General features: G+C 38.4%; 1 protein-coding gene across 1 annotated transcript in view; it reads left to right on the top strand.

The window, feature by feature from the left end:
- Nucleotides 1-30: 30 nt before the first annotated feature.
- The window catches only part of bahcc1b (BAH domain and coiled-coil containing 1b), a 275740-nt gene continuing 256809 nt past the window's right edge, over nucleotides 31-18961 (top strand). The window contains 2 exon segments of the mRNA XM_055653977.1: nucleotides 31-189; nucleotides 1995-2315. Of these exon segments, the coding sequence (XP_055509952.1) occupies nucleotides 2117-2315 (199 nt within the window). The 5' untranslated portion in view covers nucleotides 31-189; nucleotides 1995-2116.

Here is an 18961-nt window from a genome sequence, read left to right as displayed (position 1 = left end):
TTTACACAGGCTGATTGACGGGAGTCCGGGATTGCTAGCGGTGCGCACCTCATTGTACAGACAAGTTGTTGAAGTAAGAAATCTTTTGGTGCTCGTGCTCACTGCAACCTTTTCAGAAGTGTAGCATGTCACATAGCGTCCAGATAATTAAAAAACATTTTCTTTTTTCAGTGTATACTCGGAATTCCAGTAAGTACACGTTTTCGCTACATATATGCAATAAAAGTTTCAAAATGCAAACATAAGAATTGAAATATTTGTTATTTTAACTGTAACCTAGTGTTTGGCAGTCTGTTTTTTTGGGGGTTATTCAAAGCAATGTAATCAACAAGCCGCGTTCGATTTTTTTGTTTGCGAAATCCCATTTTTATCCGTGTATTTAAAACGGAAACAGAAGCTCCAAGTGGGCGGCTGTTGTACATCCGCTCCAAGCGCTCTCTTCTCTGGCTTCACTCGGAAGGACAGTGCGCGCCGAGCAAATTCACCCAACCAAAAAAAACACCTTTTCAAATGCTTCCCAAAAAATTAACAACCACAAAAAAAATCTGAATAAAGGTCGAAAATCCCAGGGACCGCCGCGTTGCCTTTGATATTATCAAGAAGACATTGAACAGAGGGAGCGATCTGAGCGGTGGCAGCTTTCTTATCACACTGTAACGATACCGAATGGCTCATTCCTTTTCTGCATTTTTGAGAGACGTCCTCATTTAAAAAAAACCCACACTAAACGTTGTAAAAACAGTTTTTAAAAAAGAGTGATAGCTTTCACCGCCGTTTTGTCGGCGTGAAGATAAGGCCTGGATTTTAATTTTAAAACACAGCAGTTGGGGAGATTAAGGAGCACACCGAAGCAAATAGTAATCATATTATAATGTAAATTGACAACCCGACTGCCCGTATTACAAAAAACGAGCATTTTATACATTCCGATTCTAGCTCGCTTTAAAATATAGATTGTAGTCGGTTGATTTTTGCAGCATTTTTGCGGCATATTTTTGAAATTACAATTTATTGAATAGCATGCGTTATTTTTTTTTTGCTGTGGGACGCATATTGTTAGTATTTTACACACGGTGCTTTTTGCACATAATATCCGATTTTTCAGGTTAATTTTGCTTGATGAGCGGAAATCTTTCAGTTATTTTACAATGTTAAACTGTCGTGCATTTAAATTATTCCACACTGTTCTGTGATTTTAGCGTGTTATTGTATTGGAAATATCATCCCGAAATTAATGTCAGATGAAAATTCAGACAGTGAAAGTAGGAGAAGGGGGATATTGCAAAATGAAGAGGATACATTAAAAAAAGAGACCAATTTAAAAACATCTAAGTGAACGACAGAGTCTTGAATTATTGTTGCTTCAGACTGTCCGCGTTATTGCACGAAAACGGTGCATACATATATATAATCTGCATAAATAAACCGGACAAAATGTTAAAGAAAAATACGGAAAAAAATTCTGTCCCCTAAACCAATTCGTCTTAGAAACAGGGGCCGCCTTTAATAAACATTTCATTGTCTAATCCTCTGAGTGTCAGGAGTAATTTATGTCCCGGCAGCCGTGCGCTGAATGCAGTCTCTGTAAAGTGCTGATATTTGGGTAATTTTCTTTTATTCTTAAGACTACCGAATGTTGAGGTAAATCGATGTGATTGATAAAAGGGAATGAATTAAAATATAATTATGTCTATATTTTACACATTTTTTTATAAATAGTCTCGAGCGATTGTGCATCCCCTGTTAATATAATTTGGTTGGAGAAAGATTATCCTGCATTTTCTACTCCCTGGGTTTGGCTATTATTACAAGGGATTTGGAAATTGAATGGTTTTGAATTATCGAGAAGGGTGTGAGTTCTCATTTCATGTAAGTGTACTTGGTGCAGTACGGCGGTTGCACGATGGAACGACTGAGCCTGCAAACTTTCTCTTTCCCGGGTTTGACGCCCCGTGCAGATGCACGATTGATGGCTGGTTGTTCTTCTGTTGCAGAGCATGGAAGATTCGGCTGGCTGTAAAACTGAACGCCCAGATGAGCTTGGATCCGCTTGAATCCTTTCCGGAGACTCGCTTGGCTTTGTGGATCTGTATATTGAGGGTGAACTCAGTCCGTTATGGACGGCAGGGAATTCGCTCCTCCTCCCCACCTCCTCTCTCATGCGCTCGGCGTGGAAGCGGCCAGGGAGCGGGGCGCCCTGGCTCACCGAGCCGTCGGAAGAATCGCCTCGACCGGCCACAGCACGGCTCCGCACCCGGCTCATTTCCAACCTGCGAAATATTTTCCATCTCCCCTCCCCATGGCCACGCATTCAGGTTAGTGGGTCTCAACAGCAACCCATGTGTGTAAATATCTTTGTCTGCAAGTCTAGACCGCCAAGTCGTATTTTTTTGTTTTGAAAATAGCTCTGATTTTTTTTAAACCCGAAAGCATGGGTTTTTGTAATAGCTGTTACCAACAGCAATGTTCTGCAAAGTATTCATCATTTTACTTTATTAACAGCTAAAAGCTGTTTATTGGGGAAAGCTTGGTTTGAACAGTTTGTGCTAAAATTAAAATTCTGGTAAAATGTAACATATTCTGCAGAAAGGTATATTGAGGACGGCCATGGCGTATAGAAACACAGCTATCCAATAGAGACCCACTAGTCACCTTCACTACAGAGACTGTTAGTGGAGATCTGTATTCTGATGAAGTATAATGTAATAAATGGAAGATTCGGACCCTCTCTACGTATTCTACAGAGATGTAATGCACGGCGATATTGAATGGAGTTGTTCAAATAGAGTGAGAGAGAGAGAGAGAGATCGCTGTCACGTTCAGTATTCAGCTTAAGTGGCAATATGTCTGTCTGCGGGTGTGTTGTGGTGTGGTGTAATGCTCGAAAATCCGGTTTCTAAAATGGTTTGCGAAGTGTGAGGGTGAAAATGGGTTCACTCGGCATTCAGAAACTTGGTCAAGTGTTTCTGGTATTCTGTTAAACAAATACTACACAGGCGATGGAGCAAAAAGAGTGTTCCGCCGTCTCCTCCACAAGGAGGAAATAAGACAGAATGCAGAGTTTGGTTTGGTGTGTAAGCGCCTATCGTGTCCTTGGAATTAATTACTAATTATACACTGTATATAATAATAACGACATAGATGGTTTTATTTAGTACACTGCTGTGGAATCGTACACTTCCCAAAGCCGAACAGTGTACTGCGCCATTCCAAGTCACTTTCTCAGACGTAGAATCCACATTCAAGCCATCGTAGTCGTTCACTAATGTTGCTTCACGGCATTCCTCTGTAGTAACAGCAGTAACATAATAGAGGTTGTCAGTTCTTGGTTTTGTCAGAGCAGATGTTTTGGATGTTGGTGTTTCAGATTTTTTTTTTCCCAGCGATGGTTTCTAAGTATATAGTTTGGATCAAGTTTCATCCTTTTTTTTAAAGAAAAGGGGGGAAACACATGTACCTAAGCGCCCTGTTCGAGCTGTTGACGATGGCAAGGCTGAGGTTGGGCTTGCTAGCATATCTGATGGGGGTAAAAAAAAATCACTTCAGTCACCGCCGAGAATAGTCATTGAATTAATCTCCCCCCCCCCCCCCCCCCCCCCCCCCCCCCAAAAAAAAAACAACCCCTCAACAGACCGCTCAGTCACCGCTCACTTTTCCGTATACTGACAAGTTCGAGCAGTAAATGCAACATTTGGTGGGGTTTAGCTGTGTAAAAGATGCGATGGGGTTCTCCGTGTGTAACAGAGGCAAATAGTTAAAGGGTCACCATTGAGGTGGCCCACACTACCCGCTCATCGGCTCCACTGTCAGGCGCCTGGTGAGTTGCAGAGTTGTGGAAGCGTGTGGAAGGAAATTTAGAAAGAAAAATATCCACGTCATTTTTCGATCTTTTTCTCCTTCTTGCTTCCAGACTAATGCTGAGTAGACACTGCAGCAGTCTTGTGAAAGGCAACATTTCTGTCCATAAACCTTCGGATTGTTAAATTACTGATGGTTAGAATTTTAAATAGGAGTTATATAAAGGCGACGATAATGTTGGGGAATGGCAGCATCTGGGGATTAGAATTCCGAATGCGAATCAAGACTTCCATTGGGTATTTTGACCAGCAAGATGACAAGGTTGTGAGGAATATTGAAATCATGACCGTCTTTGAGAATAACGACAGGGATTCTGAATAGACGCGAGGCCAGTAATACGGGTGTTCTAACGTTTCGCTTCATGCACTTGGCACCGAGTCAACACGTTTCATTAATCTGACGGCAATAAAACCAATCTAAACAGGCGCAATCTCCATTTTCCTAAAGTGACCCATCACACCCCACTGATTAAACCCCAATATCCTGCCTTTTTTTGGCCATTGTATGTCATGTACGTTTAAGAAGCGATTTTTTTTCCTAAGAGATATGAGTTTTAAAATATCCTTTTGTTCGTGCTTTTAACTAGCAATTGATCTTTGTATTGATAGACAGTAATCAAATTACATAAAATAAAGCCGTTTAGTGTAAATACTTTAACAAAATGAAACCTCAAATTCGACCGATTCATTTTAATTATATAAACAGACAATTTATATATATATTTATTAATATTTATATTAATATTAATATATATTATAGACACATTATTTCCCGTTTTATTTTGTTTATATGCAACATGATTCAGAAACAACGTACTTTCTCGAATAGGATTTGCTTTAGTCCAACCAAGTGATACAAAATGCCCAGTAGTATCTAAGAAAACCTTGTCGGTTTGCTGTACAAGTTAGATGCGATCTTTGCTGTATGCACTTTATTTTTTAGCATTTCGTAGTTTACTAGATATTATAAATTATAATTTATTTAGGAATGCGACCGAGGAGTCAGGCAGAGGGTAGAATAGGAATCTATGAAACAAAGTTGAGCTGGGATTGAATGGTCTGGCGACGAATAATTCGTATCGTTTGCAGCTGTCTGTTTTGGGTCAATTCCGGTTCAGAATGCACCCCTGATACAGAAAAGTAAATACCGATAGATTTTCAGAATGTTTAAAAAAATGATCTTGGGATGCTTGCCATTTTCTGCCTCGCTTTCCCCCCCGCATATTTGGAGCAGGAATAGTAATGCTATGTATTTTCTGGGGCTGGCAAAGCAACGTGTGACTATGCTGATACCATGCAACATGCACTGCTTTCCAAAATAGAAATAGTGAAAAGACCCACGGTGCACGAGCATAGCATCGTCCAAATCAATAATTTTGCACGTTTAACCTCTGCTTTCAATATTTTAAATGTTATTGTAGGAAGAATAAAACTAAACATTCCAATCCAACACTCGTTCTCTTCTCGAGCATCTATCTCTTCCATAAACACGTACAACAGAAATTTAATTCATGCCATTTTTTTTCGCCGTTACCATGTCTCCCATTGCAGATTCTGTACTTTTATTTGCTGTAATCTCCCCGTCAGCTTTTGTCCACCCCCACATGGAGAGTTTGATTTTTCGCGATCGAGTGAGTCCTCGAGGTTTCTCGTGTCTTTAATCTGGCACGGCCATTTCGAGTCTCCCCTCCGCCACACTCTTTACTTTTGTTTCCCATTGGCCAACGACACCGTCCGCTTGTAAAGGTTTCCTATTTTATTTGTGAAATTGCCTGTCAATAGAAACGTAGATCAATATTTAGATAGTTTTATTAGCCAAACAGATTTATTGGTCAGACAAGTCGATAGACGAGTTGATTTATTACTTTTTATCAGATGAAACAGGTAATGGGGAGATGCAGATGTGAAGAGTGTTTGTTGTGCTATCAGAGAGATATGTACATATGGCGAACGTTTCATTTAAACCTCGCAGAGACAATGGCTGCAGGTATGTACACAGACATGCACATCTCTTAAAGCGGAGATCGTATCCACGCAACGTTATTTACTTAAAAACACTATAAAGGTCGATCAATACCAGACTAAAGTCAGGATCCATTGATGAGACGCGTCAAAAATTTGGGATATATTTAATATGAAATAATCATTGATGTTATCTATCTGAAAACATATTTCAAAGAAGCTGTGGGAGTTCCGGGAGTTTATACTCTCCTGTCCTCATTTGCTACACCCAGTAGCCGTGCGATTGGAAACCATCGCCTCTCCTGGCATAGATCTCCCCTCCTCACGCCACATCCGTCGCTGATTTATTGAGGTGTTTTGCTAAGTCCCGAATATCCCTCGCATCTCCCGATTCCTTCAAATGAAATGGGTTTCCGGGATTTTCTTCGAATTGTATTTGTTGACACTTTCTTAACCAAAAATATCACGGTGAAAAAATAAAATATTCTACACTGAGATCGCGCCTGTTAACGTGGCGTGAGCCGGGTTGCAATTTCGTGTACAAATGACCGCTTTCGGCACTAACGCCGTTTCTTGGTCTTAATGTGGCGTATTAAATGGATAGAGCTTCTGATTACTCGTTCAGACACGTATAAACCCAGGCGATTCTAGTTTGTGAATTAGAAACGCGGAATGCAACACAACCGTCCACTAGTGAAACCATTTGCTCAATTAAAAAAAATCGAGTCATTACAGATTAAAGCCCCGTCATTGAAGCCTTAATTCACTTCGTCCCTTCTTGCTGCATTGCATTTATTGTAGACAACGAGGCATTTCCTAGAGAATTATTAACATTGCTCGAAAATACTTGATACCATTCAAGCGAGAATCTTAGCAGAGTCTGTAAGAATGTCATGAAATACTTCAGAGAGCGACCGCAGAAACGGAGAAAAGTACGCCGATATCTTCCTTGAACAGCGGAGAGAGACTGGGACTGAAAATGAACGATGAAACAAACAAACGTGGCGTCATTTCCAAACCCACACTTTGATTCTGAGGGCAGCTTTGCCCTGACTGGACGGGGTCAGTGTGCATGAGTCTCATTGCGGTGAAAACAGCCAAGCACAACCGCACTCTTAAGGTAGAGTAGTTAAAAAAAATAAAATGACGACTTTACTTCGTTGGCTGAAACTAAATACATTAAACGCGACGCTCGCCTTTCTTAATTCTTCTGGGCTCTTGAATCCAACTCAAGGATTAAACGAGAGATTCCGAAAGTGTATTACAACTGGCTGTCTCTTTATGTTGTTGAAACAATCAGCATTTATCCCTTAATCATGGCTTTCATTTACAATTATTCTGCTTCCTTTGGAAGAACGGACCGAGGCTCACTTGGGGCATACAACCTTGCAAACTCTTAATGTCCCCGAAGCAGAATTTTGAAGCTTTTCAATGTACCCTACACTCTTGAGGCCAAACTATATGGTGGGAGTCAACGCATAAGCAGATATCGCTTCTAAATGAAAGGTACTGTCTGAAATTAGACAGTGGAGGCTGCGGAACGCCTTGGGATTTAATTGCTGCTTTAGTGAGCTCACAGATACGCAAACAGGGCGATGGTTTGTAGGTAGGTTGCCTGTTAGTCGACATTTCTTCCTCGGATTATTAATTCAAACTCCAAAGAAATTAACTTTCAAGCGCTAACTAATTGGACGTCTTGTTAAACAAGAAGCAATCCCCTCAAATGCCGCGAACCGGTTCTGATTTAAAGGAAGTCATATATCTTATAATATGTATTAAGAGAAAAGAAACACTCCTTGATTAAAACCGAAATGGATTCTCCTTCCTGTTAAAACCTTTACTGCTTTTAGGGTAAATCCCGAGCGTGTTAAAGCTGTTAGAATCCTTTCTGCTGTATCCCGTCGAGATGGCCGATGCACCGAAGTGCTAATTTGAAATTTTCTTTGGAAAATTCAGTTTTTTTTAAAGAGCGAGGACTCGGCGGCTGCTAAAGCTTTGGAGCTTGTGTATTGTGCTGGCTTTGAATTGAGATCCCCGCCTTCTCTAATCTTACTATTTATTTACTCTGCAGCTCCCGCTGATCTTTATTCACTCAGTCTGTTTAGAAAAGCATCGGCTGTTTTATTTTCTCTCTCATTTACAACAACCTCCCCTTACCCCCATATATCTAATTTAAAGCGGCTTTAATGAGCAGAGTTTTCTATTGGTTTCTTCCGATGCAACTTAATCGGCGTATTATTTTTATATAACGTGGAAAGAAAACACATGCTTTCAACTCGCATTTACAAACTGACCAGACTGGGAATATTAAATTGAATTTCTTTTCCTTTTAAATCTCCATCATTCCAATGGTCAATCCACTCACACAGAAACGGTGGGTGTAGTTTTGCATCGTTTGCGATTAAAATGGTCTGTTTTAAATTTTGTAGCAAAACGTAAACTTCTTTTGGTTACTGTAGCAGACAGTTTACATTAGGGGATAACATGGATACAGCAGTCAGCGCATTTACTCTGCACAGTGTTTAGACATGTACTAGGGAAGGGGCTGCGGACTTTAATCATTTGTAATCCAATCCACCCACATATTCATATTAGTAAATTAATTGCAAAATTGTTTTACAGCAAAAGTACAATTATGTTGGAGGAAAGTTTTTTTTTCTTCCCCCAACGTACAAGATGATCATTCTAGGGTTATTGGTGGTGGTTATCATTTTGCACTGACAGTCAGCGTGTAGTTCAGAGAAATTCTCAACTTCTCAAAGTGATTGCAACAATTGAGGGCAGCGGTAGATTTATTTCCATAACTAACGCTCCTCCGAAGGCAAACGAGAAACAAATGGTAAAATAAGTTGATAAGATTTTTAGTCATTTTGTTTTTAATTACGACAGTGGTCTCACTTTTCTTGAGGAAAAAATGTAAGCAGTATCATTATAGCCTGTGCACCCACCTTTTTGATTTCTGATTTCTATGTACACCTTATGATCAACGCATGCTTACATTTTGTTTTTACTGTGCTTGACTCAGTTCGGATATTAAGAAAATAAGATCTTAATATATAATAAATAATATAAATAATAATATATAATAATATGACAAAAATAACGTTTGCTCAGACATTCCTCATAAGGAATTGCGCATGGTAAACTGAATGGGGTGTTGAAAAAATTACCTCCGGTTTATGAGCATTTTACAACTTTAAAGTATTTCCAAATAGGACATTTCAAAATCAGCTCTCATTTTGTTATTGGTTTCCTTTTTTTTTAAAATTTATTGGGCATTTGGTGATTGTGTTTATTTGTCATCAGTAATTTAGCTCTTGCCATTATTCCACTGATTTTCTTCATGCCCTCTGATGGTGAGAGGGCATGTGTAAGAACACAGTGCCAGTTTGTGTGGAGAAATACAAAGCAGAAGAGAACGCTTTGTACAATGATTACACATTGAGCATCTAATATTTTGAACACTTTCTATATCTTTCTATTGTAATGACATTTCCATGAGAATGCTGCTTTCATTATTTGCCAACTAATCACCTGTGACAGTACATTAATAGTAATTAACTGAGTACAGTGTAGTTGGGGACACGCAGGGGATGTGGAAGGTGCAATATTTTTTAAGGACATTTTTGCAGAGATATTTTTCACTTGGTTTTGATTATCACTGCTGCTGATTTGCTGAAGTCATCTTGGAATTGGTGATTAACTTGCAAAAAAATAATATTCTTGTTGATATTCCGTATCTTTTCCCCCACAAACTCTGTTGCCATTACCACTTTTGTGAATTTATGTATCACAAAACAGATTTCAGTAAACACCCTCCCTCCTATGGATATTATAAACTTGAATGAAAGATGGGGAAACAAAGCCATTATCTTTCAGAAATGTTATTAAAATACATATTAGCAGCCTGGTTATATCAACTATTTTTGACTTGGTTTTTACAAATTAGAATATTTGTCGGAATCTGATGATAATTTCAAATTGTGCTGAGTGTGTTTTGATGTGCAAATGGAGTGTTTGAATTGAACTGACGTGAATGCTCAAAATTGTTTTTGCAATTACATCGAGGGCTGATCTGCATTGTAATTTTGGGTGATCTGCATTGTAGTTGTGCCGGTCATTTTCCTGCATGCTGCATTGGTCAATGCATCATCCATCGCAGCTGCATTTGGTGTGTGCTGCGGGTGCATTGCTGGCGATTCTGCTGGGATCTTTCTGTCAGTAACTGTTCTGCAACCTTGTTGGAACCCAGGCAACCGATTGCATAATCATCTACCACATATCACACGACATGTAGAGAACATAAAGTATTCATTGACATAAAACACCTAATACTGTTAGACCTATTATGCTGTGGTTTTCCTTGGGGGCCAGAGTGACCGACTATTTGATTTAGAGTGTTTACATGAATGTGATTTGAATGACTTTGATTTGCAGCTGGTTTTAAGCTAGCATCAGGAAATGAACATTTTTATTCCAACCCAAGTTGGGGGTAAATAACGCTGCACTGTTTGCACTTTTAGTTTTATTGGGATCCAGTTAGCAAATTGGAGCATAGATTTATAGTTGTGGCATAAATGATGCGTAATGTTTCTCTGATGACTTGTGAATAAATGGTACAAAGCCATAGAGATTAGGGAGGGCTCAGTTTGATCTTTTGTCTGCACTGAATTAATTGTTCTCAGCCAGTGGTGAGGCTGTGGGAGATGCAGTTGGCCTCACTATCTCTGAACCAGGAGAGGGGGTATCTGCCAGCGAGCCCTTTCATGATCACTCGCCGATGGCCCCACTTGGACAGCACTGGTGGGTGGAAGGAAGAATTGAGCTCAGTTGGTCGCCTCTGATTGTTAAACAGATTGCAAACACTCATCGTATTGGTGAATGCCGATGTTCATTGTGTAGGGTGGCATCTTGGGTGAGGTACCAGAGGATTGGCAGTGTCAGGAAAAACTTTACCGCAGCACAAAAGGCCCCCGTGATAAGGAGAGTAAATGGGAAAGCAGATGGAAGCTTTAGACAGCACTGTTCAATTCTACATTCTGAATTAAAGCCCGATGATTCTCCTTTGAATGGTTCTTGAAATTAAACTTGCTAAACTTTATATGTAATAGTAATTGTTTCATATGCCCCGTATACCCTATGTCGTCAAGTTGATACAAATTTTTATGGTATTTGGCCAGAAACTGTAAGATTTTGCCTCAAATCTAGTGTGGATCATTATGTATGAGTGGTATCCTCTGGTTTAAACCCATGCCCATGCAGAAACCCCCCCCATAATTGTTCGGCAATAATTTCAGTTGGTTTGATTTGGATGCAGGAACTTAATTCAGAAGAAGTTCGGGACGTATGGATAGTGGGAAGGCTGGAGGCATACGTAGCTCATGAAAAGAGATTGGGGAGAGTGATTCCCAGGAGATAGCTGCTTCCACATCAGTGACATGGATGTGGAAGTCAGGTCCAGGTTTGAAAGCAACAGTCTATGTCTGTTGGCAATTTCCCTTGTTCAGATACAAAAGGCAATGTCAAGAAGGGAAACAAAGTCTTTGTGTAAATGTACTTTCCTGTGTGTGCTGGATAGATTGGCTAATGTTGAGGGACGTAAACCTGTGACATGCAGTATTGGGGAAGGATAAATGGGGGGGGGGAAAGAGACTAGGGGTAGGGCTCTCTGTGAAGCATAGTGGATCTTAAAGGAAGTATTCTGTAAACAATTGGAAGATCGGGTGAATACATTTATAATTCTTGTTCCCAAATTGTGTATTGTATAATGTATTTCAGTCAATTTTTTTAGCCTTGATAGTATATGATTGGACAAGTAGAAATAGTTATCACGGGGAAATTTATTTGTCAAAACATTATTTTCCTCATCAATTGAGAAATGCTGATTTTAAAGAATATAATTAATCTTATTCAGGCCCTCAGTGCTGGCAATAGCTTTTCCACTCAATAGTAAGGCAAACCTATGCAAGGGATGTTCCTACAATGCTGCTCAACCCCACAATCAGAGACACATTTAAATCCAGGCCAAGATGCCATTTTCTTAATTAATTGAATCCTAATCTATCTTAATGGCTATTTCAAAAATAGTGCTGCATCAGGAAGAACTTTGCACTTGAAGTCCATATTCACTAAGAATTGAAGCAAGGTTCTTCTAAGACTATTTCCATTGTATCTCTTAAAGCCACAGTTCTCATCAGCACCCTGGGCATGATTGATGTTCAGGCAGGTACATGGATCTTAGTGTCGGAAGGAATTGCAGGTGTTGGTTTAAGCTGAAGATAGACACAAAAAGCTGGAGTAATTCAGCGGGACAGGCAGCTTCTCTGGAGAGAAGGAATGGGTGATGCTTCCAGTCGCGACCCTTCTTCAAACATTACATGGATCTTAGTTACAGATTGGCAGAACAATCGCAAGACGCAAACTGGCCAATTCCTGACTTCTTTAAAGAGGTAAACGTTCATTAGATGGAAGATAAACACAAAATGGTGGAGCAACTCAGTAGGTCAGGCAGCATCTCTGGAGAAAAAGAAAGGTAACGTTTGGGTTGTGACACTTAATCTGAAGAAGGGTTTCGACCCGAAAGGTCACCTATTCCTTTTCTCCAGTGATGCCACCTGACCCACTGAGTTACTCCAGCATTTTGTGTCTATCTTTGAATCAAGCCAGCATCTTCATTTGATGGCCTACTGTCACCAGATCTTAGAGGATTTTCTTTTCTTGAGACAGGATAACATTTTTTCCCAAAGCAAGGCAATTGGAATGAAAAATTATAGTGAAGCAACTAGTTGAAAAAAATAACAAAAGTAAAAAGTACCAAGTCTCACCAGTTCAAACGAACGTAGGGACACAACCAAAGGAAAGTAGAACATTGACAACCACAAAACCTATTACCCTGATATATAGATTACAGTAGAGCCATAAGACATTGGTTTGCCTGGTCTATGTTTAGTTTATTGTCACTGTACCAGCTTTTGTTACTGAAAAGCTTTTGTTGCCTGCTAACCAGTCAATGGAAAGACATGATTACAATCGAGCCACCCACAGTGTACATATACATGATACATGGAATAACTTTTAGTGCAAGATAATGTCCAGTAAAATCTCTGATTATGATAGTCAAAGGGTCTCCAATGAGGTATGTTCCATCCCACCCCATCTATTCTGATGAGCTATAATTGAGGATACATCCATACACCAAAAAGTCAATGTTCATTATTGAAGTGTATCTAAATGTGGGAACTGTATATATTTTTAAGGGGGTGAAAAATAATAGCAGCATAATGGGGCAGTAAGGATGTGCCCGACACACAGCTTTTCGGCTGATTGGCTAAAAGCTTATTTCATGTAAAATTCGATGCTCTGATGCAAATAGTTTGTTGTTTGGATTAAGTTAACTCTTTTATATATATATCTAGTGCATTGCTTACCTTTGATCGGATTAATGTAAATATTGAGACTTTTGCATTGACTTAATTTGAAACTACTTTTATTTGCTTAAACATTTCTAAAAGGAATAATCTACTGAAAACAAGCAAATGCGAATCAGTAGAGCAGAGCAAAAGAAAATTAGTTCTATTGCATTTTATTTATTAACGAAAACAGGTATCTTTCAGTTGCAAAAGCAGTTCAGAATGAAGTTAGAATTTAAAAATAGCATTCCTGTCGTTAGTTAGGTGCTGTCTGAAGTGTGCATGAGGCAGATGGCTACAAGTGACGTACAATTGGGATTTCTAATTACTCACTGTGGGATCTGACTTCAAAATCATTGATAGTGTGACCACTGGATTGAAGTTATGTATTTGAATAGAATCATTGGGACAATGTACTATCAATAAAGATAAGCCTGCCTGTTACATTCTTAAACATAACAAAACTACTGCAAAACCATATTACAGATGTTTCCGGGAACGATTTCTGTGCCTTATGCTGCGATATGCATGCCTAATTTGTACTTCAAACTTGTGTTCACTCTTATTAACTGACGGATCACTTTTTTGTCCCACCCAAACTGAGTACTCAATATTCAAAGTATCACTCATTGCTAAACATACTTTGAATTATACCAGAGTGCACTCATGTGGGATGTGTAGAATAAGTTGGGTTCAAAATGTACTGAACATAGGATTACCCTTTGTAAAGCTACCCATTGTGATTATTTTTTTTTCTTCAGATTCATGAATGAAGCTTACAGAAAATGCTCGAGTCACTTCTGACAAAAACGAGAGTAAAATGAATACACAGCCTAGTGGGTGGTGGTGAATTTTGTCATTACCTGACCTTGGGTGAATGCCTTCATGTCACCAGGAATTTCTTGCTCGCAAGCAGGATAGTTTTGTGAACACACTTTTTCTGCCGCTGCATATTCAGTTATAGTAAAGGCAAAACATATCTAATCTGTCACGATAACACAGCGGTAATTTCTTTCAAAAACTAAACTCAATGAGAATATTATTTGTAACATTGAAGGCTCTACCTTAGTTCTCATTATTAATATGCCTCGCCTGGAGATATTTGGACTTTTAGTTTCCGAGCAATCCTCCTGTAATGTTGTTTCCTAATCTCCAATTATAAATTACATTTTGTTAAAATATACATTTGTTGCCCACTGAGTAATGTACAACTGACAAATGTTTAAGCAAATCATTACATGTGCGTCTTTGACATTTAAAATGTTCATAATATGAATGAAACACCTCATTTACTGCCTTTGGAGATTTGTAACATGAAATCCACTGAAACAGTACCAAAAGCACAAAGTATTTTGAAAAATAATTTTGTGTTCTTCCGACATATAGCTGAAGCTTTGTGCACAGATTAAATTCTCCTTGAATACCCTTGAGTTAAAGGTGGAGCTGCCTAGACTCAAATAGAATGTGGGTGTCGTCGAAAAAAGTGTTATGCCTCGAGAGGAAAATCTAAACGAAAGCTGGGCACTTTTAAAAAATATCTTCTTAATCAGAAATGCTCTCTTATGTAAAATTGCACATAAGAAAATATAAAGCCCCCCCCCCTTCAGCAACTGTGAACAGCTGATGGTCAAAAGTGGAAAGACAAATTACTCAGGCCAAAGTTTAATAATCAAATTTATTCTGCAAGTTTCTTGAGCCGAGCATGATTTTTAAGGACCATGTCTTTGGCACAAGCTGATGATTTCTAGCCTTAATAATATGTATTACACAGGAGATTGCAATTTAATTGTAAATTATTTTGGTTGTGCACATATTTGTTGATAACTTCAGTGTCATTTTCCCTAAATCATTCTGCAACTTGGGTTGGTTTAGGATTTTTGAAAGATACCGGGCGTAGATCAACCCGATGTGATGCTGAGCTGCCTTTTGATTACTACATCCAATTATAACGATCACCCATTATAACAAGTCACGCACAATGTCACTATTCTCCACGCTGCTTTTCAATACTCAAATGCTTTGTATTAGTTACTGAAGAATACCAGTTACAGATTTAAAAAAAAAGAGATGTACAATGTTTACAGTTTTATATTTGTTAAATAAAATTGATTATAGTTATATAAAATATCGCAAAACAATTTAAAACAGTTTAGTCCATTTCTTTATTTTTGTAAAATTATTTCCTCTTTTCTGAAGGCCGTGATTCTTAACGGGAGTCAATTTCACGAGCGCTGTTTACCTTTGGCACTTCATTTACTTGTGCAATAGCCTTGACAGTGAGTCTATTTAACCCCAGGGTAGAGACCGTTTCTGTCTGGTTCTGCCTTATAGTCACATACAGCTGTGGTTAGTGGATCGAGACCAGGTGCAGGTACCTAGGTTGACACTGTCTTCTCTGATCTAGGGCATTGAGGGCAATTGTTACATGCCCCAAGAACAGCTAACTCAGCGCAGATCAACAATGAATCTGTGTCACTTATTAAGCTCCCTGTGTCCACGGAGCCTGGATAGCTGTCCATTTTGTAATTTAATTTTAAATTATAAAGCCTTCAATTTTTTTTTTTTTGAACAGACCAAATCTGTAAACATTTGATGGTCTGTAAAACCTTGTGAATTTAACAATCCTGTGATGTCAAGTTAGCCAAGATGATGAAATAAATTGTACTAACACGCTATCCCTTCCTTTGTAATAAAAAAATGTGGTAATAGTGAAGATTCTTAACTGGCAGTGCATTTTGTTTTGTGTCTTTTGCATTTCCTTTGATACTCCGTGATTCAGTCGTGCGGTAGAGCAAAGGAGAACGGGTTCAGGCTTGCTTCATTCCACGGCAGATGTGAAGCCTGTCCACGTTTCAGGCGATAATTATGGCTTTGAACAGGTCTCGCAGATGACATAATTAGAACTGAAAATATAAACATTTTAAAATGTCTAACAAGTCATTATTTCTGTCAACAATGCGGCTAATTTTAGTTTTTAATCAAAACAAAGTGGCAAATGACCACATTTGCTAATGTGATGATACAAAACACAAATAGACTCGGCCCTTTGTTTTCAAAGGTATGCATTTCTTTCCCTTGGGTTCCCTTTTAAAGATATAGCTTCAGAAAATGACATTCTTTGTCAACTGTATGAATCTCTCTAATTGGTGTCTGAGAATCGTTCCTTACATTAGCCCACAACTACTGAATATCTGAACCTACATACAGAGAGAAACCTATTTGCCCTATTTGTCAACCAGCCCACTTGAAGAGAATAAACATAGGGGTTAAAACGCTGAGAGAAGGAAAATATTCTCCAAAATGTTTTAAACCATTACCTTTCTGTCGGTAATTGTTTATAATGTGATCTAATGTTATGATCCTCTGGTCCATTTTTGGAGAGAAAATATTAAGAGAAAAGGAGATAAAATTGTTGTGGCATAGTGTTCAACTCTGTCCCAATCCCTAATTGCCACTCCTGGAGACTATGGTCATTTGCTGTTTTGATTTGATTAAAAACAATTAGCTGCTTTGCTGACCAAAATAATTACTTTCATCTTTTAGTTTTTTTAATATGTGAAGAATTTGATTTTTGTCGAAGTTTTGTGATCTACCATTTGAATCGTAAATGCATACATGATATATAAAACATGACAATAGGTGTGATTTGATAGACACGTTTCTGGTGTTCGTTTTATTCATTCACCCTGAGCAGAAGCTCCAAACCTAGAAAATTAAGCAAAAGTGGGAAGTGGGAAGCCTTTAAAAGATGTTCACGGCTCAATAAACATTAAGTACAATGGAGACGTTGCCATGAAAAGTGGTTGTAAACACCTGTTGTTGGTCAATCAAATTGTGCTTCATGTTGAATATAGATTGGAAGCTTATTATAAAAAAAATTCCCTGCCCTGTAAAGTGTTTTGAGCTGACAAAGTTTGTGACCATCAGACAATTGTGCTAACTTTTTAATGTTTTGCATGTTGTGAACAGCCATTGTTACATATTTTACATGACAGCAATATGTCAATGAGGGCAATATGCTCAATACACAGAGTGAGTAGCTGTGATCATTACCATCGCTGCAATTCACAGTCAAATTCGGCTTTAAGATAAATGGGAAAATATAAACGCTGCCCTCTGCTTCTTTCCTTTTCCTTCCAACCATGAATTCGCAACCTTATTCATGTATTTCCGCCAACATATATTAATGGGAAATGCTGGAGTTCAATATTGGACCAGAAAATGAGACCCTTTAAAGAGGGTCCATTTGTAAAAACACACAAGATATGATCATTTAGTATTTTGCATTTCACAATGCACATTGTGGAATTGTATTCACTGTACAATCATCAGTTAGTTCGATAGTTTAATATTTATTTCATAAATGCATCGGCACTTCACATATGCAATTGTGAATAAACTACTTCAGAAACTAACCGCAGCTTTTATTTCCATGTGAAATCTTTGATTGTGTTTTAATGTCATTTTATCATTTGGCTTGTGGTTCTTCTGGTGCAGGTTGTGAATGGAAATTGGTTGCTCTAGACTAATTGGTTTATCCATTCCTTTTGTGTGCAAACACACTGTGCATATTTTAAAATATAATGTAATATGTGAGAGTTTCAAAAAATAAAGACAATTGTCTTGGCAGTATTGCCGTCCCCATTTGAATAAATTAGTTTAACCTTCCCCCGCTCAGCGAAGCTTTAAAAAAAGTTCAGGGTAACCAGCATCAAATAGATTTATTTATATGTACATAGGAAGATGTGTCATTGCAAAGCAGAAGCTTGCCGTTACTAATTACAGGTTCTGAACATATTATTATTTGCTATTGGTGCTGTGAGACCACATTGAGTGTCTTGTATATATTCCAGGAGTAGGAAAATTGGAAAATTACTAAGACATAATGCACGAGACACTGTAAAGAGTGTTAAATGATCCACACTTAAAGGAAGAGTTGAACTATGGACCTATTTTCCCCCATCCCTTTGTGCAGAATAAATGTTATGATAAATTGAAAACCAACCCGAAGGATCTCGCACTAGAGTGCTTTGAATGGCATCTTTATACTTCTTTAAATTCTTGCATTTGATTGTCTTATTTAAAACCAACAAACTCTGCTAATGCATGCCAGGGAAATTGAACGGACAGCTTCGTGTTTTGGGATATCAATAGAAGCAGAAAATAGTGATCTTATTATACGGGTTATGATTATGTTTATGGTTATGGTTGTGAATACCCAAGTTTTGGAGGTGAGGTGTGGCCGTTGGCTCTGGGTTCGGCTGGTTGACTTTGAGTGTTGCTGTCGCAGGAGGAACTTGGTTTGTGCTGCTGTAAAAGACGGACACATTTTGCTGGTTTAGAGCTGTCCATTCATCATGCTTCCTTTAATTCTGATCTGTGCCTCACTCCCAAATCGTTCCTTTAATTTAGTTCTTTTCGCATTCTGTTTGCAATGAATTTTCTGCTTTATTTACCTTTCCATAATTCAATTTGTTGTTTCAACTTATTAATGTTGTAAAACAAGTTTGGAAAAATATCCGTGAAGAACACAATTACCATCTGGAAGCAAATTGCATTAGCAGCATTTTGCGTGTTTTCCCAAGTATGTAACACTGCAGTTTCTTTTTCATCTTTTCCTTGTTAAAATGTGCCAGCCACACATTAAAAAATCGTTTTTTTTTTTTTTTAAACAAAGCTCTCCAAATATTAACATGTGCTGTTTCACTTATAAAATTGTTGGTGATGTCTTAA

The sequence above is a fragment of the Leucoraja erinacea genome, chromosome 23 (assembly GCF_028641065.1).
Source record: "Leucoraja erinacea ecotype New England chromosome 23, Leri_hhj_1, whole genome shotgun sequence".
Classification (NCBI taxonomy): Eukaryota; Metazoa; Chordata; class Chondrichthyes; order Rajiformes; family Rajidae; genus Leucoraja; species Leucoraja erinaceus.
The sequence above is the reverse complement of the archived record's forward strand: the minus strand, read 5'-3'. Positions and strand labels throughout refer to the sequence as shown.